We start from the raw sequence: 22,441 nt of genomic DNA, 5'->3' as shown, positions 1-22,441 counted from the left end.
GACTAACGTACGTGACTCTTGGAAAAGGCAGCGGTGCTTTGCTCTGCCGCTTCACCCCTTGGTGTTCTTCCACCCTCCAGTGGTGGGGGAGGGTAATGCAGCCGCTCTGAGATGGCTGTTCCCTGCCCTGTCTCTGGTTTTCAGAGGCCCTTGCCTCTTCGCCGGGGCTCTTGCCCCTCCAGTGAATGGCCAGTGTGGCGGCCCGGTCCCATGCTCAACTCCAGGCCCCAACCCAGGGACCAGACAAGTAGCACCTTGCACTTTGGCTTCAGGAAAGCTGCTAACTTCCCTGGGTCACTTCCCCATGGCCCTTGGCTTAATGTCCGCACCCTGCTCGGACAGGGGCCCTTCCTGGCCTCCCTGCCAGGGGAGGCTCTTGACTCCTGACAGCCCCGCTGGGCGTGGAAGTGCCAAGCCAAATGTCCAGTTCAATCTTCCCTGCTCCTTCTCCTAAACCCCCTTGGTTTCTGACAGCGTCCTGTCTGCTCACACACTCTGGTAGCTCCCCTCACTCCCACAACTCCAGCCACATCCTTTCTCTGGAGGGGAGGCTTCTAATAAGTCCTAGGCGGGGCCTTGATTGTCTCCAGTAGTGTTAATTAACCTGGAGTAACCCCTGCTCAGCGACCAGGGAAAAGGGACTTGCTGAGCCTGGGGCTGATATATCGGCCTACGAGCACTCTAGTCTGACCCCATCACAACCTTTAAATCTGTATGCAGTCACCTCAATAAATGGCTGGACTGGAGGAGGTGCAGAACTTGCTGGAATTAAGGCGTGTGGTGGATGCCCAGAACCTCTGAAAATCAGACCATGTTTTTAGGTGCCTAAATATGGATTTAGGCAGCTAACTTTAGGCGCCCATGTTTAAAAACGTTGGCTTAGATCACTGTGTATAATACTGTTATGCTGGCAGGTGTTAATGGTTGTCATCAAGCGAATCTTTGAGGTATAGATATTCACAGACCTCCTTAAAACTGTTGGGTGTGCTGAGCACCTTTCTTTCAGGCTAAATGGAAGGAGCCATTAGATGCCCCTTTGTGCCGTGATAGCTGGAAACACTAGGAAGCCACCACCCAAGACAATTGGCTGCATGGCCAGGACCATCAGAAGGTAAACCACAGGCTGAGGTGTTTCCCTGGGACTAGATGCAAATGCAGGGGCGAGGGGAGTGATTGGTTGCAGCTGTCTGTAGTTGTGTATATTAGATCCTGAAAGCAAAAGACACCAGAGAAGCAGTGCAGAAAGTGGCCCTCAGGGGGAGTAGGGAGACAGAGCTCCTGGGGGCATAGGACTGGCTGAAGAGGCAGGCTTGGAAATTGTGAGCAAGGAAACTGCCTGCTGCTGCTTTTTCCCACTGTATTCAGTGAAACAGGATTTGGTGGACAGTCTTTGTAAAGAAACAGAGTTGCACTAAAGCAATACCGGAATCCTATCATCCATTTCTCCTTCTATTGGAAACAGCTCAGCAGGACCTGAATATTGGCTATCCACTCGGACCAAAAAGGGCAAAATACTATTTCCATATTCTGCCTATGGCACCCACATGTTTGCTACCTGCAGCTGTTTGGAGAAGCTGGTAGGCTTCTCCAGCAAAGGTGGTAGGCTTCTTGGGTGACAGCAGAGCTGCAACATTGCGGAGATATTGGCTTTTATAGAGAAGGGAAGGTATTAACTTTTCAAAGGTAAGATTTCCCCCCTATGCAGAGAAGCAGCTCAAGTCCTAGACACCACTAAACCTTGCTTAACTGCCCCCAAACAGGGCTTAAGTGTGGTCTAGGCATTGTACTGATCCTCTGCAGAGAGGTGAATTTTACCTTAAAGAGTGTGTGTGTGTAATTCCCCACTTGTATCCATAGGCTTTAAAATCTCCTCAACTGATTTTCTTCAAGCTTGTCTTGATTTTTATATCTCAATGAGATCCGTAAAACAAGACAAGTTTGAAATGCCTTGCTTCTGCTGTCTGAGTTAGCTGAGTGCAAACTTTCTGTTTGGTACAAAATAGAAAAAGTGCCATTTCTCTCCTCCCACATGCGCTTGGGTAATTCAGAAGCAAGCTGGTTGGAGCAATGTTCCTCACACTTAAAAACCACCCCCAGCATTGGGCTGATGCCGAGACTGGAAAATTCCAGTCTGAAAGGAATATGAAAAATGTGTGCACTACTAAAAAGAATGGGAAGCTGGAATTTGATTTCGATGGTACCAGAACTTTTTCCATTTCTTACTAACCTTGCATGATTCTAAACTGCTATCGGCCTGACTGTGACACCTGTCTCTATGTCCATTCATAAGCCCTTTCCCCATTATCAGCTGGGATAGATTTCAGATGCTGGTGACATGCAGCCCTTTCCTACTTTGCAAATGGTTTTGAATTACTCTGAGCATTTGTTCCAAGTGAGCAGAGAGAGCCCTTAATGATTTGCAGTCTGTGACCCCATCAGCAGCGTTAATGGACCGCTCCAGCGTTGGTGGAACTAGTGTGTTTATACTACCAGCTTTCATCAGCCATGACGGGACTTCACTTGACATTTCCCTCTCAGGCACTGCGTGTTTCAGGGGAGCTGGCCAGCAGGTTCAGGGGATGTTATGCTAGGCTGCATCTTGACTCTATTTGACTGCTTTACCTGCTTCCTGGCAGGTCTCTTGGGACACAATGTACTCATTGTTTGTTGGTTACAACACTAGCAATCACAACTGGCAGTAATCACTCTGGGCACGTGGAGGTATTTATGGCTAGGAAACACAGTTAATGGGTTATGACAATAAACGATACCTTGACAGTCAGCACTTACACAATGTCTTTCATCCAAGGATCTCAAAGCACCTTACAAGCGGGGGCTAAGTATCGTTATCCTGTTTTGTTTTGATGGGAGAAACTGAAGCACAGAGCGGGTAAGTGACATAACAGAGAGTCCATGGCAGGACTGGGGAACTGAATTCAGGTCTGACTCCCAGTTGCTGCTCTAACCCCAAGACAACACTGCTTCCACCATGATTTGCTGATACCCTTCTCAGACTGCCTCTCTCGCCATCGCTTCTCCCCCTGCTTCTCCCAACAAGCCCCAGGAAACTTCTGCGTCTCTTAGATGTCTTCTCAGGTGGCGGTGACAATGCTGACTTGCTCCTGACTTCTCTTGCATCCTCTAGGCCAGTGGTTCTCAACCAGAGTCATAGGGAAAGGATCTCTGTGGAGGCCAGTGTTACTGCCAAGAGGCCTGTGTCTGTCTGGTAGCAGCCTGGCTCAGTTTGCACCCCTGAACCCCAGGAGCCTGACCTTCTTTTCCAGTTCCACTTGTCATGCTACAGTCAGAAGGAAAATACCTTCTCCAGAAGTGCCCCAGCGATTCCTCCTGGTGGAGAGAGTGCACTGGCAGGTGGGCCCCCGTCTCCCACCTTTTGTAGCACGTCGTTATGATAGGAAGGAGCCAGAACCCCACCAGCTGCACCTGAGGCGTCGCATAAGCTAGGCCTCCGGGAAGGGAGCAGAGTCTCTGCAGAGCCCACCACTGTCAGCTAGACCTATGTGTAAAGCGTGGGACCGGCTGGTGGGTTAGTTTTCCCCGCCCAGCATAGACCTTGGCCCAGGTCCACAAAGGGATTTAGGCACCTAACTCCCATTGAAACCAATGGGAGTTAGGCACCTAACTAGCTTTGTGACCGTGGCCCATGTTCTGAACTGGCTCCTGTACCCATTCTATTAACTAGGGCCTTGTGAGACACCTCCACCAGCCCCTGGGGGATGGCACCTCGGCTGGAGAGGTAGGGATCCCATCCATGTCTCTGACGCTGACAGAGCTGTGCGGAAAAGGTGGTGAGAAGGCTGGGGGAAGACAGAAATTCAACCAGCCCCCTAGGGCAGGTCTCTGTCCCTACATCCCCTTCCCTGTGTTCAGACCCCATAAACTCCCACCCAGGGCATCTTGGTCCCTCAGGGCACGCTCCTCCGCCCTCTTCTGCAGCGACGCCGGGCGGGGACGTGATGCCAAGCGCCGACACTCAGACACTTCGCTTTGTTCCCCAGCAGCAAAGCATGCGACAGGCATGTGGGCTCCCTGGGGCTGGCAGGAAGGTGGGAGGGAGGCTGTTGGAGGAGGGTTTTTGCTGGGCGGGGTGGCAGGGAGGGATGTCGTGGGGGTGGGTGAGCGGAGGAACACGGGGGGCGCAGGGCGTGACACAATGGCTACGCCTGCCTGCTTTGGGCAGCCCCTATAAGTAGCAGCGGGCGGGCGCTGGCAGGGGAGTGCCTGGTTTCGCTCCAGCTCCCGGCGGCTGGAGGAGGAGACCCTGCGTCGCACTTTCGTTACCTTCTCCCTAGCGTCGGTCTCAGCATTCGGAGATCTCGCCTGTCGGCGCACTCCCAGGAATGGGGACATGGAGACCGAGAGCGTGGGCCTTTGTAGGTTGCTGGATGTGGATTCTGTGCGGTGAGTCCCCGGTTTTGCTCTCTGTCGTGTATGTTACTGTAAGTGGGATCAAGATGCTGATGCAAACTCACCCAGCCTCAGAGAGCGGGAGGGTCAGAGGAGGAGACTGCGAGCTTCCTATTTCCCCTTGGTAACCTCTGAAGCTTTGTGCGGCACTAAATCACCTCTAGCCAAGGGAGCTGTTCTGTGTAGCACCCGCTGCCGTGTTCTCAGCCAGTGGGTCGTGGGTCGGTGCACACGCTGGAAACGTGCCGTGTCTGCTGACACGGAGCGGCTGCCCCTGACGAAACCAGACTGCAACTAAAATAAGCAAAAATGCCCTGACGCCTCCTGCCACTGAACGCGCTGCATGTGCACGTCAAATCTCCCCTCCCTCCCGCGGTAAAGCTGGACCACATCTGTTAGGCTGAGAGTCGCGGGTCTCCAGCTGTGGGTTGGACTGTTTTAATGGGGTCACTAGGGCCAGCGTTAGATTCGCTGGTGCCAGGGGCTGAAACCAAAGCCTGAGGGCTTCAGCCCGGGGCAGTGGGGCTCAGGATCTGCCCCCCACCCCTCCCCAGACACTGGGGCTCTGCCCCGCCCAGGGTCATGCAGTAATTTCTGTTGTCTGAAGTGGGTCGCGGTGCAATGAAGTTTGAGAACCGCTGGCTTAGAGGGCGCCCAGGTGCCGGGGCCTCATCAGTGCTGATCTAGGAGGTGGTGGAGACGCGGTCACGGGGGCTATCCAGGGCAGGGCGCAGTCTGACGTCCAAGCAGCTTGGTGTTAGTTATGCAAATGAGCCAATATATATTCAGCACCTGACTTCATTTGCACACCTGCCCGCTCCTTCCGCCCGGACAGACACGTGTAAGCGAGGAGTCCGGTTACACCGTGACCGGTCCCTACAACAGCCAGACAACACCTCGGCGACAGTCCCACATTCACCTCTGGCTCTTGCATACCTTGCAACTCAGACTCCCCTCCCCAAAATCCTCCATCTCTTAAAGCACCGGAGAGATCAAAGCACAAATGCAGCCGCTAGTCTCTGCCCCTTTTACATCATGCAGGGGAGGTGGGACCAGCCACAAGTCCTCTGCTGGGGCGTCTCTGGTCAGTGTCCAGCTGCTAGCCAACTCCTACCCTTCCCTCTCCCCAGCCCCCAGTGCAGGAGAGGCTGGTGGGGAGCGACTAATAAACTGCTCTCGGGCTGTTCCCAGCTGGGATGTGGTCCCTCGGACCGTTGTGCTCTAAGATGCAGCCAGGCCCTGGGGCAGGCAGAGACTCCGGGGGTCCCCCATTTCTACTGCCCCCGTGCAGGATGGATAAAACGGAATCTGGCCTCTGGCGTGTTTTGGGACAGCAGCTGCTCCCGTCGGGGCCCCATCTTTGCAATGAAGTTTGCCCCCGAATTTGGCTCAGGGTGAGTGAGATGACATGGTTGCTAAGGATATTTTGAAGACTTTACAGCTTCAGTGCAGTGAAAAGTCTGTAACTAATTAGGTCTCACATCCTCCCCCTGAGCCAGCTGCCACTATCCCGCTCTGACAGATAGGGAAACTGAGGCACCCACAGATAGCGGTGGAGGGCCTGGTTTTTCCCAGGAGACGGCCACTCTCAGCTCGCCGGCAGTGGCAGAGCAAGGAACTGAACCCAGGCGTGCGAGCCTGCCATGCTCCTCTGCTCAAAGCCGCCAGGCTGCCTCTCACCCGGGCTGCAGAATGGTCTCGCCGGCATGCCAAGGGCCCTTAGACGAGGGTGCTTTTCCAGGCCCGATTTCAGTGCTCCTGGGGACGGGCTACCCGTGGGGCTTGCAAAAGCCTGGAAATACGGGGCACGAAAGGCGCAGGTGTGAGCTGCAGCCCTGGGATGAGAACTCACCTGATGGGGATTCCTTACCTTCCCCGGGCAAAGGGAAGTCTCACTGAATTAGCCTCAGTGCCTGTTTGATGGCTGATCCCTGTCCTGGAGGCACTAAAATGACCCTGCTGGGTAGCGCTGGCCTGCCCAGAACAGCGGTTAGCATCCGATACCCCAGGCTGGAAGTACAAGCAACGCTGCTGCTCCGAATGACTTACGCCTTTGTTTCATTCCCTCCAGCCGGCGCAGACCTCGGGCCCACCTCTGCCGCCCCAGCCTCTCCCGAAGGGCAGCGCACGCTGGCGGAGGGGGTCACCCCCGGCTCAGCCTCTCCCCTGACGGCAGGGAGCAATTGGAGGGCAGACGAAAGGAGCCCGGCGGCCCAGGTCCCCCCGACACGCCCAGACGGGGCGGCAAAAGGCGAAATGACCCTGGGGCCCGCGGAAAGCAGCGTTTCAGCCTCCTCCTTTCCGAGGGAGGCAGGCACGACGCGCTGGGTGTGGGCAGCGAGCCGGGACACAGAGTCCTCCTTCCCCGGGCCAGCAGCCGGCAGCAGCAGCAGCCCCGAAGCCGAGACCCCTCCCGAAGCAGCGGCAACTTTGGCAAGCGGGACAGACCCCTCTGGCGCCTGGCTGGAAAATGGGACAGCGGCCACTGAAGCAGCCACAGAAGCAGCCGCACGAGCCTGGTTATACTCCAGCCTGGCGCCTTTCTCCTCCGCGGAGGCAGAGCTGGGAGCGAGCAGGGCGGCCGTCGGGACCGTGCAACATGGGACGGGCCCCTCACCTCCCTCTGCGGCCGCTGCCTACGGGACCGCTGCGCCTGGTGGGCCCGGGGCCATGGCATCCAGCGCCGGGGCTGGTGCCGGCGACTGGCCTTTTTCTCCGTCGGTTGTAGAGACTGTGTCAGCTCGGGCAGCCTTCCCGTCTGTCACCGTGTCCAGGGAAACTGCTGCCGCGCCCTCGGATTTGGAGACTAAAAACCCCGGCTCCGGCGTGTCCAGCACCCTGGAGTCCCCACATCGGTCACCAGAGACGTCGGCGATCGGCGGGGGACAGTCCTCGCCGGCCTTTGCAGCGCGGGGGGACCAGGCGGTTTCACAGAGCCCTGCAGAGGCGGAGGGAGACGGGGTCTCTCCAAGCACCTTTCCTGGCCTTACTGATTCCGGCCAACTGTCTCCAGATGGGCAGGTGGCCGGCGAAGGGAGAGGTGTCGCCGCAGACCAGGATCCCCCCAGATCTCCACTGGAGACAAGCCCCGTGCCTGCAGACGACGAACCGAGCCCAGCTGGTGTAGGAGAGCCACTTACCAGGGTGACTGAGGCTCAGTCTGGTGCCGGACCATCCCCTCCCTGGTTCCCGGAGCCCAGCCCGGTGCCAGCACCTACGCGGCCAGGAGAAACGTCCCCCTGGGCCACCACTTCCCCCAGTGACAGCCCAGATACAGGCGCCTCCTCGGCTGGAGTCTCCGGGGCACCCCGGGCTTCTCAGCTGCCTCCAGACACTGCGCCTCTTGCTGCAGGAGAGGTGCTGAAGTCCTCAAATCATGGGTCAAAGATTTCAAGGTACAGAGAAGCCACTAGGGCCCCATGCTGCAGAGAAAGGTGAACCCCCCCGCCCAGGGTCTGTGCCAATTTGCCCTGGGGGGAAAATTCCTTCCCCGACCAAGGTGACCTGAGTTAAGCCCTGAGCACGTGGGCAGGACTCACCAGCCAGACACCCGGAAAGACTTCTCTGTAGTAACTGCAGGAGAGGCCGAGGGGCCGGCAGGCTCCGCCAGGGAAACGCCCTTTCCTCCATCCGTCCACGGGTCCCAGGCACCTGCTGCCGCTTCCAGGGGCCCTGCGGGAGGACGAGCTTCTGGAGGTGCCACCGCGCCCCCCAGTGTGGAGCAAGGCCCCGGTAGCCCCACCTCAGCCGCCAGGGAGGCAGGCACCGTATCCAGCGCAGAGAGCCAGAGGGGAACCAGCCCCGCGCCCCCGGCCCCCATGCCGCGCCCGGGGAATGCAGAGGCCCCCCCTTGGGCGCTGTCGGGAGATGGGGCCGGGACAGACAGACACCCTCCCTCGGCCGGCATGTCCCCACCGGCCTTCGCACCTCCCCGTGGGGCCCCGGCCGAGCCCCCCGCTTCCAGGACGACAAAGGCGGGATCTTCCCCCACTTCGTTTCCAGGCGCCCCCGCCTCGCCCCCTGCCTCTTCTGAGCGGGAGCCAGCCCCAGGGGCAGCCAGCTCTACCGGCGGCTCCGCATTCCCGGGGCTGCAGGCAGTCACCGGGGGGGCACTGCCTGCCACGCGCCCGGCCACCTCTCGTACGCCTCCCCCCCATCCAGAGCGTGGGGACATGGCACCGGGACCAGGCGCTCCTGGGCCTTCGGCTGCTGCATCACAGGTGTTGGCTGCCACAACGCCGGCACGCCGCAGAGGACTGGCTGGGTCTCCGCTCCCTCTCTTGGGAGCCACAGGTGTGTGACGCGCTGATCACTAGTGTCCCTAGGGGAGGAGATGAGTTTCAGGCAAGTGTTTTTTTCAGCGCCGTCTTATAGACTCAGAGATCAGAAGGGACCAATACGCTCATCCAGTCTGACCTCCTGCACAACGCAGGCCACAGAACCTCACCCACCCATTCCCCTAATAGACCCTGACCTCTGGCTGAGGTGCTGAAGTCCTCAAATCATGGGTCAAAGATTTCAAGGTACAGAGAAGCCACTAGCAAGTGAGTCATGCCCCATGCTGCAGAGAAAGGTGAACCCCCCCGCCCAGGGTCTGTGCCAATTTGCCCTGGGGGGAAAATTCCTTCCCGACCCCAAATATGGTGACCAGTTAAGCCCTGAGCACGTGGGCAGGACTCACCAGCCAGACACCTGGAAAGACTTCTCTGTAGTAACTCAGAGCCCTCCCCATCTAACGTCCCATCACAGGCCATGGGGCGTATTTACCGCTAGTCATCCCAGCTGCTAACATAGCTGGGTGCACGTGCACAGTAGCTCCTCTTGGTTCTCCTGAGCTCAGAGTTACTGCGCTTCAGTGCACCCTGTACGACCTGGGGCAGCCGTGGGAGCTGAGATGTGAAATGTGGAATTACTGAACTGTGGCGATGGAGGAAAGCAGGGCGGCTGCAGTGGAAGCCATGTCGTGTTTGTGGCGATCTGGCAGGAAGGGTTACGTCATGTGTCTGGTGGGAAGGGTTACGTCATGTGTTTTGTGCCAGCCTCGGGGTCTAACCGAATGTGGTGAATTCAGCACTTGTGAGAGGACCCTTCTATTTCCTGATTTATTTTATCTGTGTGTTCTTGTGCCTAACAGCTACAGCACAACGGCGGATGCCACACTAGGCTTTTCCCTGTCAACCCGTGTAAATAATTGATCTCTGAATACGTTCGCGCCTGATTTCCAGCCCAGCCTGCCTTTCTGTTGCTGGCACAAACAATGGACAGGGCAGCTGATGCCATTGAGGCACTTAACTCCCTGCCCACGTATCAGGCAGTCGCACAGCTAAATAATATCAGTTGTGCCTGTAATTAGTTGCAGTGGTGTGAAAATGGAATCTGGGCTGTAAAAATCTGACCCGTGATCTCCGAACCCTCTACACTCACTTATGTGTGATTTCCCTCCCAACCCGCTTCAAAGATATCTCATGAACTAGTTCTGTTTGCGTCACCAGCCCTTCAGCACGACATCGGAGCAGGATCTGAACAGGAGAGCACAGCGCCTGTTTCAGCTGGGATCAGCGAGGCCACTGCAAGTGGTATGGGACAATCAGCAACCCGTGAGTCACTTATACATGAATTTCTGAGCAATAGACAGATTTCTGCAGCCTAACACGACCTCCGCTGTCCCCCTGACAATATACCCCCTGTACGACAGCAGGGTCCCCTCTGACCTGGATCCTGTGGTCCAAGGAGCCTGCCTTAATTCCACTCTGCTTCCGCTGCCCGGAAGGGGTCTTTCTGAGGGGTAAAGAGAGGAATCCTCTGCCAGCCGTTCAGTCCCTTTGATACTTGAAAATCTTCAGCTAATGAACTAACGTAAGCTACTTGTAACCCTTGTGTTTTAGTTGCGGCTGTGTCACTGTATCCATATGGAGCAAAGGAAAACGATAAGGAATACGTGGAAAGAAGCGTGGATTTTAACTCCCCTATCTTCAAACCTGAGATTGGGTTCCCATTTGGGAAAAAGTTGCGTGATTTTCTATACGTGAGTCTAACTGAATTAGATTTGCTGCAGTGATGTACTTGGCCAGTCCTTTAGAAATGCACAAAGATCTTTTGGGACGTACACAGTGGATTAAGGTTTTACTTTGTAGGGTTTAAGCGATGGGGTTTTTTCTCTCTCTCTCATTTTCAACAAATGTTGATTAATTCTTGTAGAAATAAAGATCGTTTTTGTTGGTGGTTGAAAAAAATGTTCCTTGGGTTTTATCTCAGATTGGGTCACAAAGGTGAGGAGTCTTTGATGCAGTCACAGACAGCGAGGAAATGGGACATTTCGGGTAGCTGGTGCACATCTGATCAAACCTGCTCGCCAGTGTCTGAGTCAGAGGCATTTCCTTGGGTTTTCGAGGCTTTATTAAGATCATAGTCACTTTCTAATTAAAAACAACGTTTGGAAAGGAAGCAGTAAAAATTAAAGTACAGCGAGGTCTGTCTTTTTGTTCGGTGTGCGTGCAGCGCCTGACTCAGTGGGGTCCGGGTCCAGGTCCAGGACTGGATCTCCGAGGTAAGACAGCAGTATAAAAATCTGTACTGATAATCAAATGCACCCAGCAGGTAGGCCTGTTCCTAAAGACTGATGTCTGGCTACATAACAGTGAAAATCCCACGGCTGGCCCATGCCTGCTGAGTTGGGCTGGAGGCTGCGGGGCTGTTTCACTGCTGTGTAGACATCCAGGCTGGGGCTGGAGCCTGAGTTCTGGGAGCCTTCCACCCTGCCGGTCCTAAAGCCTGGGTCCCAGCCTCAGCCGGGACGTCTACACAGCAGTGAAACCGCCCTGCAGCGTGACTACCGTGAGCCCGTCAGGTGGCCCGGGCCAGCCACGGGTGTCTTGCTGTGTAGACAGACCCCGTGCCTCATTATGCATTATTTCACCTCTCACATGAGGAAGCTAACCTAAGGCATCCTGTCGTTTAGTTTACAGACAACGGACTCATCATTTTTCCAGCCTTGGCCAGTGATGTGTTCCCGTATCCAAGCCCACCCCCCGGAGGATTTAATGGCCGGGAGAAAGTGCCAATGGTGGCTGTGTTTTGGGATAATGCTGATTTCTCCAAAGGTGTCGGCACCACCTTTTACCAGGTTCGTTTTTACAGATGGCGACGCCCAGGTCGACTTTATAGCAGATCCTGCTAAACGTCCGGCACAGCCAGGCTGCTTTTCTCCATATGACGCATCCTGTGATTAGCAATTCATTAAATAGCCTGCTGGGTCCTCCTCCGCTCTGCAGTGGAGACAACCGAGGAGCGGGGCTTTAGACGTTTGGCCAGACTCAGCAGTTCCTGATGGGCCCATAACAAGTATCCAGGGGGAGGGCAGGGGGGAGCCATGCCCCTGGGGCGCCGGCCTGTGTGGGGGGTCGCTGGCCAGACCCTCCTCGGAGGGACCACCCACTGCCGTCACAGGCGGCTACAGCCCGGCGGCCAGACCGACCCCAACTCAGACCTGCCAGCGGCCAAGAGCTCCTGCCCGGCCCCTCCGCCCCCACGCTGGGTGCAATGAGGGAGCCATGGGGCCCAGAGCCTGCCACGTCCCTCCCCCCCATCTGCCTCTGTCACTTCCGCCCCCACAGCAGGGGGGGAGGAGTGGGGGAGAGCGGGAAACAGGCCCTCAGACCCCCCCCCCATGGGACGCTGCTACCGACGGCAGGGAGGGGGTGCAAATGCAAGTATTGGCCCCCGGGCGCCGGAGAGCCACGGTATGCCACTGAACTGAGCACATCCTCGCTCAGTGAAATTCACCCCTCTGCAGAGGCGCCGCATGGGGCCCAAGCCTCATTTAATCCTTAGTCAGCAGGAGGGAAGCATGAGTCAGAGGAGAGTTTCCGGTCTCCTTCGATACCTTCCCTTGACTCGTGCTAGCCCTGCGCTTCGCTGCCATGGGTGTGTAACGCACACCTGCACGTCCGCACACCCCACAGGAATTTCTGACTCTGAATTCTGCCAAACACCCGTTGGTCCGAGACGTGGAAGCCAAGATTCAGCGATACCTGAGGACTCCGTACTCTGCAAAATGGACCCTTAAGATCACCTGGGAGAAGGCCCCGGCCTATTCAACGCAGGAGCCTGTCGGTGGGGTATGTAGCATCCTGGGCTTTGGGCAGCCTTCATCAAAGTGGCTTCTTCCCCCGCTGATACAGCCCTCCCGGCGTGGGTCACGCCGAGGCTGCTGCATTGTGTCTGGCTGTGTTGTGTGACACGCAGCGGGCCGTGTTTAGTCGAACCAGTCAGCTTTTCTCAAGAGAGCTGTCGCTTCTGGATTGAGCTGAATCAATTTCCAAAAATTCGGAGGAATTTCCACGGGAGGAATGATGATTCGGGTGCTAGCCTGGGACTCAGGAAATGTGGGTTGTTTACTGCTCCCCTGTAGAGATCCCACGTTACCTTGGGCAAGTGCCTTTCTCTCTGTGCCTCAGTTCCCCATCTGTAAAATGGGACAGTACCTACATCAGTGGTTCTCAACCTATTTACCATTGTGGGCCACATATGCTGCTCTCTGTGGGCTGCATCCGTATGATATATAATATGCTAGCGGCATGGCCCTGAGGATGGGCTGCAGCTGTGTGCTGACTGGCCCGCAAGTGGCCCGCGGGCTGCAGGTTGAGAACCACTGACCTACATTAACAACTGTGAAATACTCAGATCACCTACAATAGCCAAACCTGAATTGGTGCACTTAGAGCGGGCATGAATGCAGAGCCCCCGTGCTCCCACTACTACCGCGGGCTAGTTGGGAGAAGCAATTTAATTTTTGGTGTTTCACTTGAACATTTATCTAAGATAAGAGCCCCCCTGCGCAGAGAGTCGGCATGAGACCTATGCAAAAGCGGGCGTAGGTGGGCGTCTAGGTAACACCCGAGCTCACTTTTCATGGAGACCCCGTCAGTGATATAATCGCTGTGTCTGTTACAAGATAATTTGGATACAGAGCGGATCAAAAACCGCCGCATGGCGAAACGTGGCATGAACCAGGTTTTCAGTTGTTTTTGTTTCAAACCCTTTGAAAGAGGTCCATTTTTTGGTGATTTTTGAATTTATTTTTTTAAAAATACATTTTTAATGTGGCATTTTTGCACGTTTTTATTGGAAACCTTTTCAAAGTGGTGATTGGCCCCTTTCCTCGACCAAACGCGCTTTCGTTTTCAATAAATGACCGTTTTTGGACTACCTTTTTGACAACGTTTTTGATTAAAACCTTGGGATCTAAAATGCCACAACGTTTTCCAGAGAAAATAAACACTGCCGACAACGTTTTGTGAACAAGTTAGTTTTTGACCAGCTCTGCTTGCATATTCTTTGGTGGCTGGTAACACATATTTTGAGATGTACGCCTGCTTTTGCTTCCCATGACTGTTTTTAATAGGGAATAGCTCTCCAGGACTTGCGCAGACTCACCCACCCCCACTGTCACAACACAACACCCCGTTAACACATTGTTTGTTGTCTCTCACTGAATAGTGATGTGTACCCCCTAATTTATACTTGAGGGGAAACAGCATCATCGTGTTCCTCACCCGCGCACCCTGTGTTTCTCTAGACTAATACGTACCAGGCTGTGCTCACCACGGATGGGCTCGAGTCCTATGCCCTGAGGCTTTACCAAGAGGGCAGCATGCAATGGGATTACACCAAGCTCGCTGCCACTGACGTGCTGGTGGGCTACTCCAGGTGGGTGTTGTATGTCCGTTCCTCCTACCAGGGGGCAGGATGTAGAGGAAGGAGCCAAACATTTTCAAAGCTCTGCCTGGCACTGAATTGCCAAACTCCTTTTGGCTTTAATCTTTCACTTTCCTGGCACCAATGTGTCCCGAGCTGATGGAAATACTCCGGGTTTGGCCCACCCACAGTAAAACAGCGACGGGCCAGCACCTGCCTGCTCTGGGATGTGATGCTGCGATATAGCTGGAAGTTGAAGCTAGACAAATTCAGACTAGAAATAAGGCATCTTTTTTTTTAACAGTGACACTAATTAACCCTTGGAACAATTTACCAAGGCTCACGGCGGATTCTCCGGCACTGACCATTTTGAAATCAAGACTGGATGTTTTTGTAAAAGCTCCGCTCTGGGGATTAGTAGGGCGAAAATCTATGGCCTGGGCTATACGGGAGGACAGATTAGCTGATCACAATGGTCCCTTCTGGCCTTGGATTCTCTGAATCAATTTATATAAATCCCAATTCTGTATTTACCCCTCTTGCAGTTGCAAACTCAGCTATACCGTAAGTGCCGCCTACTGTGTCCTTCTGTCTCCCTAGGGTGCTGTGTAGTTAAATACATGCACCTCCTTGAAAGGCTGAGGATTTAAAACTCGATTAGAAATGACTATCGGGTGTTTTGTGACCTTTGTACTGATCAGAATTCAGGGATCCCGCCATTGCTTTGCTTGTAATTGAATTAACAAGAGTCACTGCCCGTTTCCCAGCTGTTCTCTCTGTCCATGCACAGAAAGCAGCACAGGCGTTCGGTCTTTTATTGTAGATTCAGACAAACAAGTGCAATGTGACCAAACAGAAAGTTCCCATGGGAGAACGCAAAGTGTGTGCATCTCCTTAGTAACAGACTACGAGAAGCGGTCTGAAAACAAAAGGGCAGCAGTTCCCGGCACACCCCCAGAGGTCCTGAAACCTTACAAGGTTCACGACCCAGCCAACAAAGGCGTTGCACCTTCATAGCTGTCAACACCACAGCTTCGTTCCTGCACCTGCCCTGTTTTGGGTGAATTGTGTGAGTTGTGCTACTCCATCCATCAGCTGTGTGCTGCAATTCTCCCCTACGCCACACCATGGGAGTCCCACGTGTGGTGGCTCTTCTCCTGGGAGATGATATTGGCGGGTCGGGAGCTGTCCAAGGGGGCCCTGGGAGGGGTGGAGAAATGGCAGGGGCTGGTGCAGAGGAGAACCCTGTTCCTGCCAGGAAGGCTGATGGCGGGCTTTGCTTTGTCGTTCAGCGGGGACGGATTGTACCGAAACGACGACCTGACCCGCTGGCCTCCAGCTGCCAAGTATCGGCCCGACCAGTTCAGAGGCGACGGCACAGGTACGGGCACTGCAGACAAACCATTTCATGCTGCTGCTGGCTGGGGACAGGTAAAGACGCTGCCGAGGTGGGAGAGTCTCGGCTTCCTCCAAGCATGGCGGGTGAAATCCCGGCCCTATGGCAATCAGCGGCAAAACCCCCATGGGTGTCAGTGGGACAATATTTCACCGTGAGTTACCATTCCCTGGTGAACCTCTGAATGGTCACCCTGAAATTCAGCTACACCCTCAGGAATACCCCTGGCGTGTCACTGGACCCATTCAGATATGCCCAGCGACTATTTCTTTACAAATGCGGTGATTCAGCTGCCCCTTCTTATACTGACATTGCCTAGCTCATCAGCCCAGTCCAGAGATGTCAGTCTGAGCACGTGCAGCAGAAGTCGGTCCGCTAGCGCTAACGGGGACCAGTAAAGACGGGCAGCGATGTGCGGGGGGGTTTCCAGCGGGACTTTTTTTTTTTTGGTTAAAAAACTGACAAGCCCTGAAAATGGAAAATTCTGGGTGAAAAATAAGAATTTGTCAAGGAAAGCTGACATCCCCCCCAAAATTTCATGCATCAAAATCCCCAATTTTCAATTAAAAAAAAAAAAAAAAAAAAAAAGGCTGGGAAATGCTCTGCACACCTCAGCCCCAGGCTGTGCGGCTGGCCTCGCGGTAATGGTGGCCTTTCTAAACACTCTGCGGTTGGCTGCTACAAGGCTGACGCTTTCAGACTCTGGGAATTCGGGAGGAGCATGAATTTAGAGAGATTCCCAGTGTGGATGGCCAGAGGCTGTGTCAGAAGCCAGAAGGCACGTGCTAACATTTCATTTCAGAAAATAGCACCAGTTATGTTCCCTTACGGTAAACCTTCTCCTAGAATTCAGCTTACTCAAGGGCGACCTCTCTTCCTGAGCCAATACCAGCTTGCCGTTGACTTCAAGAGACGGCAATACCTGTTGATTGTTTCCCCCCTAGATCTGCGTGGGCTGTGGCTATCCAGGCTAGAGAGCCGGGTGCGTGTGAACTACAGAACGAGGTGCCTGGACTGGGTTAACATGCAGCACGATCCAGCTGTTTGGAACAAGGACCTGCCGCCCTGCCCCTGCTCCCTGCCGCGAGGAGCGTTGGATCATCGCTACAGCCGGAGCAGCGCAGGTGGGATATGCTGAAACCGCCACGGCCGGACGGGCCCCTTAGCTCTAGTCCTCCACACATGGTCCCTCTCCATTTGCTCAGAGGGAGGTTTTCTTGCAGCTCCCCTCCCCTTGCTGTGACAATGACTGCTGGCTACTCCTTCCGAGGCTGTGAGGGCATACACCCGAGGGATTGGGATGGAGAAAGCTCCTGCCCTACCGGGCGAGCTGGTCCCAATGAGGATCTTCTCCAGGGAGACGCAGCAGATGAGAAGGGGCGCAGTCCCACCAGCTCCTCTTCCCCTGCAATTACAGGCCACGGCCATCCTGTCCGTAAAGATAGCCCAGCTCAGCCCCCTGGAGCAGGGAGATAATCCTAGTGTGAATACAAACCCCCACGGTCCCCAATCCCTTCCAGGCCCCAAACCCTGTCTCCTGTAGCTTGGTGCTGTCCTCTGAATAGTGCTTTTCCAGGGTCTCCTCTTTAAAGTACTTTACAAACGTATCTCACCCATCCTCACAACGCCCCGTGGGGCCGGCACGCCTTGCTCCTGGACATTGTACGCAGCGGGGAGATGGAGGCACTGCGGGGTCAGCGAAGCCTGGCTCCCACTGTGACCTGAGACGTGTCAAACACGGGCCACGCCCAGCCCATCTTCCCGCGACTAGCCCCTGCGGCTTTTCCCGTCAGTTAGGCTTCGCGGCGACTTGCTACTATTTGCTGGTGTTTCTTCTTCGCGAGCGAAGCATTTCATAGCGATGCTGGAAAGAAACAGCAGCAGCAAATTCACCCAGCTGCTTCAACGGCACTCGCCCCCCTATTTTTTTTTTACACTGAGCTGTAGTTTGATGACGCCTGGATGTTCCCCGCCCCCCTCCCCCCCAGCTGCATTTGTAGCAGCAGCCCGGGCAGACACTGGAATATCCGCCTGTGGGGACCACCAGAGTCCCGCAGCAGCCCCCAGGTATAAAGAGCTGACGATGGCACGGCTAATGTGATCGGCGAAGGCCCTGACTGCGCAGTTACAAGCCAGGTATTGCTGTATGTCACGGTGGACTGGATCCTAAATCCCGACAGAAGAATGCGGGAGTGCTGGGGCTCCAGGGTGCTGCGGCTGCAGAAATAAATCCTAATGATGATCATTTTCCGGTTAGTGATACCTGGCTCTCTAAGGGCCTGATCAAAGCCTGCTGAAATCCAGGGGAATCTTTCCACTGGTTTCACTGGGCTTTGGGTCTGACTCTAAACCCAGGGGCTGCCCTAAAACAGAAGCCTTTTGCTCCGCACGGCTCCAGGGCATGGCCACACCCAGAGTGGGAATGTGGCCGCTCAAATGGTGGATTGTTGCAGGCATGGCCGACGCCCGTGTGACGATGCTGTTCACATCCTCCCCAAACCAATCCGGGGCCGGGGCCCGCTGTCTCTACAACAGCCGGAACGAGTTCGTGGACGGTTGGCAGGAGAGATCCTGGAAGCACTCGCGCCAGGCGTCCCCTTCCCGCGGTAAGCACATCAGCGGCGTTTTGCCAGCTAGCCCCGCCGTGCAATGGGAACCACGTGGGCTGGGCCTTCCTCAGTTTTTTGGTGCTTTTTAAAGGGAAATGAAGATCTTCCTTTGACTTTTTGGCGTAGCTGTGATTCCTGTGGGTGCCCGTCCAGCTCAATTCCTCAGCTGTTAACAATCGTTGGACCCCAACAGCTGGAGACACAAGATGGGGCAAAGCTGTTTTTTCAGCAGGCTCGCCATATTCCTCACGTCCCACCCGGCTAAGCGGGATAATGTAAATACATTGCTCTGAAATGAGAGTTCCCAGGTTTTTAACCTTTTTTCACTGGAGAAGGGCTTAGTCCTGTGTTCCTCGGTTAATTAAAATCCTCTGTTGGCACTGATGGAAGAGTTAGGTGAGCAAACGCTGCATGATTGGCGCCCTCCTCCTCCCCCCGGCTGATTCTGCATGTGCCATTGCCCATAAACAAGGCTGATGAAACATTTTAACCTCTATGCAAAGCAGTGATTGTCAGTTTGTCTTCTAAGGGAAGCGGGACTTGTTGGCCCCAATCCAACACCCACTGAAAGAAACGGGGCGATGGGTCCCTGACTCCAAGGGGCATTGCATGAGGCCGGTTCTTCCCCGTTTCCGGGCAGATGTTTATAACTCTTCCTTTCTTCACCCTGCGCTATAATTGCCAGATTCAGAGTTAAAGATGCACGACTGGTGCTGCCACCTGGCGGGGAGCCCCCAGCTCTGTGCGAAGTACAGTCAGAAGAGACCCAAGGTCGGCTGTGCTGGATACAGGCGGTCAAAGCAAAGTGAGTTCCCGGGACTGGGACTGGGGAGTGCACCTGTTCTCTGCCGGCTTAAGCGTTGTTTTCCCAGGGGCGGGGGGATGAAAGTTTGTTTGTGTCCCTTTGGCCAGTTTAACACTAGCAGCAAAAGATAAAGGCACTCCTGAGAACTTGTGCCTGGGTCACTTTCTCTCTCAACCGTTCCGTTATTTTAACTGTGCCCGCGGCATACTTGGTGTCAGCGGATTTCCATGCAGTTCCCACTGTGCCCTGGAGAATTTTTATAGGCTCTGGCGCTGTTTGGCCCTATAGATCTTAGGGGCCATATGGCCCCCCTGCCTGTATGGTTGTACTTTGGCCCACCCATAGGACGGGGAAAAAGGTTGGGGTGAAATGCAAAAGGTCTACGCACTACTGAAGGGGAGAGTAAAAAATACCGCGATGGCGGCTCCAACCATTTCTGATCTTTCTTGGCCCCAATAGCAACGTCGTCAGAAGAGGCAGAGCCCTCCTCGGGGGAAGGAAGAGGTGAGCGTGTTCTGTGCGGGCTGGGCTGGGCGCCGCGTCCCCGGCTTCGTTCCTGCCGTTCTCACGAACGGAAAGCAGGCAGAGCCGCTGTTGGAGCTGGGAAACCACCAGCCGCAGGCAGAGACGTGGAGGCCCTGCTTTGTCCGGGGTGCTGAGCCCCCGCAGTGTCAGTGAAAGCCAATGGGAACGGGAGGTGCTGAGTGCCTGGACTGGATTCCTGCTGCGCCATCCGCCAGGGTCTTTGTAGTTTTACTGGGGTTGTGGTTTTGAACGGTCGTTTCCCCTCAGCCAAAGGAGCTGCATTTCCTTCAGCGCACAGGATGTGCCAGCGTGGGGTGTGTGTGTGTGTGTGTGTGTGTGTGTGTGTGTGAGCTCCAAACTGAGCTGTCCCAGGGGCAGGGCCCCCCATGCGGGGGGATGGGCACACTTTACCGGGGCCCACCCTACAACCCCCACTACCATGAGGAAAATTTTTTTCATGGCTCATGAGATTGCACGTATGGGCTGAGGGATTGTGGGATGTGTGTGGGAGGGGGGGGCCCGTGTTACGCGGCTGTACTGGGCCCGCAAACATGACGCTTGGGCCCTGCCCACAGGTGGTTGCTACCTAGCCCCGTTATCTGGCAGCTGCTCACATTTCTTTCAAGTCCTAGATTTTGATACACGCCCCATGATCTGGTGCTGACGCCCATTGAAATCAACAGGAGTTATGTGCCTAAACAAACTATCTTTGAGGAGCCGGGCCTAGTTCCTTCTGTCCGGTGCGTTCCCCACAACCAGGGAGACAAACAGCCAACAGCGCCCTCCTGTTAGTGCACGAGCCCCTAACTTTAACACCCCCCACTTGGAGGCAGTGTGGCTAGAACCGCTGTCACGCGGATTGGGACGAGCGGAGCTAGTCATTTGCGTGCGCTCTGTTGATTTGCTGAGCTGCCGTTTCGAAGCCTGCCCTGATTTTCCTGGTGTAAGCATGACGAACCTTCACAGACCCGGGGCTGGCCTTCCGCGAGCTGGGTAGCTAATGTCACACACAGACAACCAAACACCCAGGTGACCACCTCCGTGCGGCTCCAGGCAGTTTTCTAGGCGACGCGACGTGACGGAAGTTACTGCTTGGCCAGTTTCTAAAATTGGGGCTTAACGCCAGATACCTCGGGCTGCATTCTCGGCCCTACTGCGAACTGCTGCTGTCGCCAGTTCTTTCGCAGGAGCCCCTAACCTAACAGCTCGTTTTACTCCTTGCAGATTGAGACTCCAGCTACTCCAGGCTTTTTGCTAGTCTCCACGGCCAGCCTCGCTCCACTGTTTCCTGCTTTGCTAACGCCACCCCAAAGAAACCCTTTGCTCCTGTTCTATGTGGAGCAATGTTCCAGTTCACGTCCCCCAGAACGTACCGCAAGGGAAATGAAGTGCCTGTCACGCTGGCTGGATGGGGGCATTTAGTATATTGTTTGACATCCGTGTGTGAAAATCACAGTAATTCATGTGGGATATGCCAGGCCAGGCACTGTTAGAAAGGCTGTGATGTGCTAAGTAAGATGAGGATGTTTGTGTTCATGTGTTATGTGTGTGATGGAAGTGATGGATATGGTTGCTATAGCTGTATTTCAAATTGTGCTGTGTCTGGGCGACACCCCAGACAGGATGGCTGCAGCACTAGCCTGCTTAATGGCCCATGAAGAAATTCCCAGGTGCAAGGGGCCCGGGGGAGAAGCCAGGGATATACCTGATGAGTCACCAGGACGTGCCCATGTGACTCTGGACTCCATTTTATTCCTGTGAAATGCCACAAGCAGCATGGCCAGGGGCAGAGGCCATAAAAGGCAGAGGCCCAGGATCCATTTTGTCTTCAGTCGGGTTCAGCCTTCAGCCACCTACCTACCTCCGGATCAAGTCATCTGCAACTGAAGCTGTGACACAAAGGACTGAGACCCAGCCAGGCACTGGATGTGCACCAGAGGGACTGTACGAGCTGCAAACGCCACAATTCGACTAGAAACCTGCTATATAGGGACTGTCCAATCATTGTATGTGTCTGATTGCTTCAATCCTTTAACATTGCTCTTTATGGTTTGTTTCTTTCTTTTTACAATAAACCTTTCGTTTAGTTACTAAAGGACTGGCTGGCAGCGTGGTGTTTTGGGTAAGATCTAAACTCACATTGCTCTGGTACCGTGGCTGACCCTTTGGGGTCAGGAGAAACCTTTCTGGTAAAGAGCACAGCGTTCTAGTAACTGGTCTCTTTGCTGGACCTGGTGCTGATTTGGGAGCCTGGAGCTGAGATGCAGTGAAGGGGGCTGTGGGCATTTGTGGACTGGCTTCGTGATATCCAGTGTGGGGTGATCAGAAGCAGTTCGTGGCTGGTTGGGAAGCCGGGCTTCAGTGTCACCCACCAGCGCTGGGAGAATCTGCTCTCCTTTTGCAGCCTGCCCTGACCTTGGCATTACCAGTTGGCTACCCTGGGCACGGGTCGTATCACAGATGGATGCAGGAATCGCCGGGTGGAGGTCTCTGGATTACGCAGCTCAGCTGCGGGTGTCGTAACGGGCCTGTCTGCGTCCCGACACCCCTCCTCTCACGGCCAGACCGTGGCGCCAGCTTTTCCAATGGGCGTGTTGACTCAGCGTTCCCGCTGGGTCGCCAAAGCCAATACAACCTCGCTTAAGAAGCACGCAAAGCCCTTCAAGCCGCACCTGGCTCTGCGGGGCCACTGCTGGGCGGGAGCCTCGGTGTGAAGTGTCCTTTTATGTTCTTGAAAGACCAAAAAAAAAATGAAGCCCCAGATGCCGGAATACCCGGAAATGCTGGCATGGGCCACATGCTGAGCTGCTGCGTGCGCTTGGAACGCTGCCAGCCCCGAGCACGCCCCTGCTCGCCCCACACGGCCCCGCTGCCTCCGGCAGGACTTTGCCCACGTTGTGCAGGGCTCCCGGGAACCCGAGGACGGCCTCGAAACGAGCCAGGAACAGGACTCAGGGGGCACTGGCTCTGCACCGTGGTGGG

The 22,441-nt window shown here is 55.1% G+C and overlaps 1 protein-coding gene across 3 annotated transcripts; it reads left to right on the top strand.

Moving 5' to 3' along the window:
- Positions 1-4,260: 4,260 nt before the first annotated feature.
- On the top strand, positions 4,261-21,622 carry MUC4 (mucin 4, cell surface associated). Of its 3 annotated transcripts, XM_067561091.1 has the most exons (14): positions 4,263-4,422; positions 6,500-7,785; positions 8,013-8,721; positions 9,921-10,025; positions 10,314-10,453; positions 11,387-11,551; positions 12,390-12,545; positions 14,006-14,136; positions 15,417-15,505; positions 16,465-16,644; positions 17,974-18,126; positions 18,815-18,934; positions 19,394-19,438; positions 20,684-21,614. In XM_067561091.1, the coding sequence occupies exons 1-14, from the start codon at positions 4,362-4,364 to the stop codon at positions 20,686-20,688; spliced, it is 3,345 nt and encodes a 1,114-aa protein (XP_067417192.1). In that variant the 5' UTR covers positions 4,263-4,361; the 3' UTR covers positions 20,689-21,614. The 3 variants fall into 3 exon arrangements, with proteins under 3 accessions (XP_067417193.1, XP_067417192.1, XP_067417194.1); XM_067561092.1 differs by lacking the exon at positions 19,394-19,438 and having other exon boundaries at positions 4,261-4,422; positions 20,684-21,622; XM_067561093.1 differs by lacking the exons at positions 6,500-7,785; positions 8,013-8,721 and having other exon boundaries at positions 4,280-4,422; positions 20,684-21,569.
- Positions 21,623-22,441: the final 819 nt, after the last annotated feature.

Source organism: Emydura macquarii, unplaced genomic scaffold, assembly GCF_026122565.2.
Source record: "Emydura macquarii macquarii isolate MOO-44397 ecotype Brisbane River unplaced genomic scaffold, CSIRO-AGI_Emac_v2 contig_2365, whole genome shotgun sequence".
Lineage (NCBI taxonomy): Eukaryota > Metazoa > Chordata > Testudines > Chelidae > Emydura > Emydura macquarii.
This window is presented reverse-complemented; position numbering and strand designations above follow the sequence as displayed.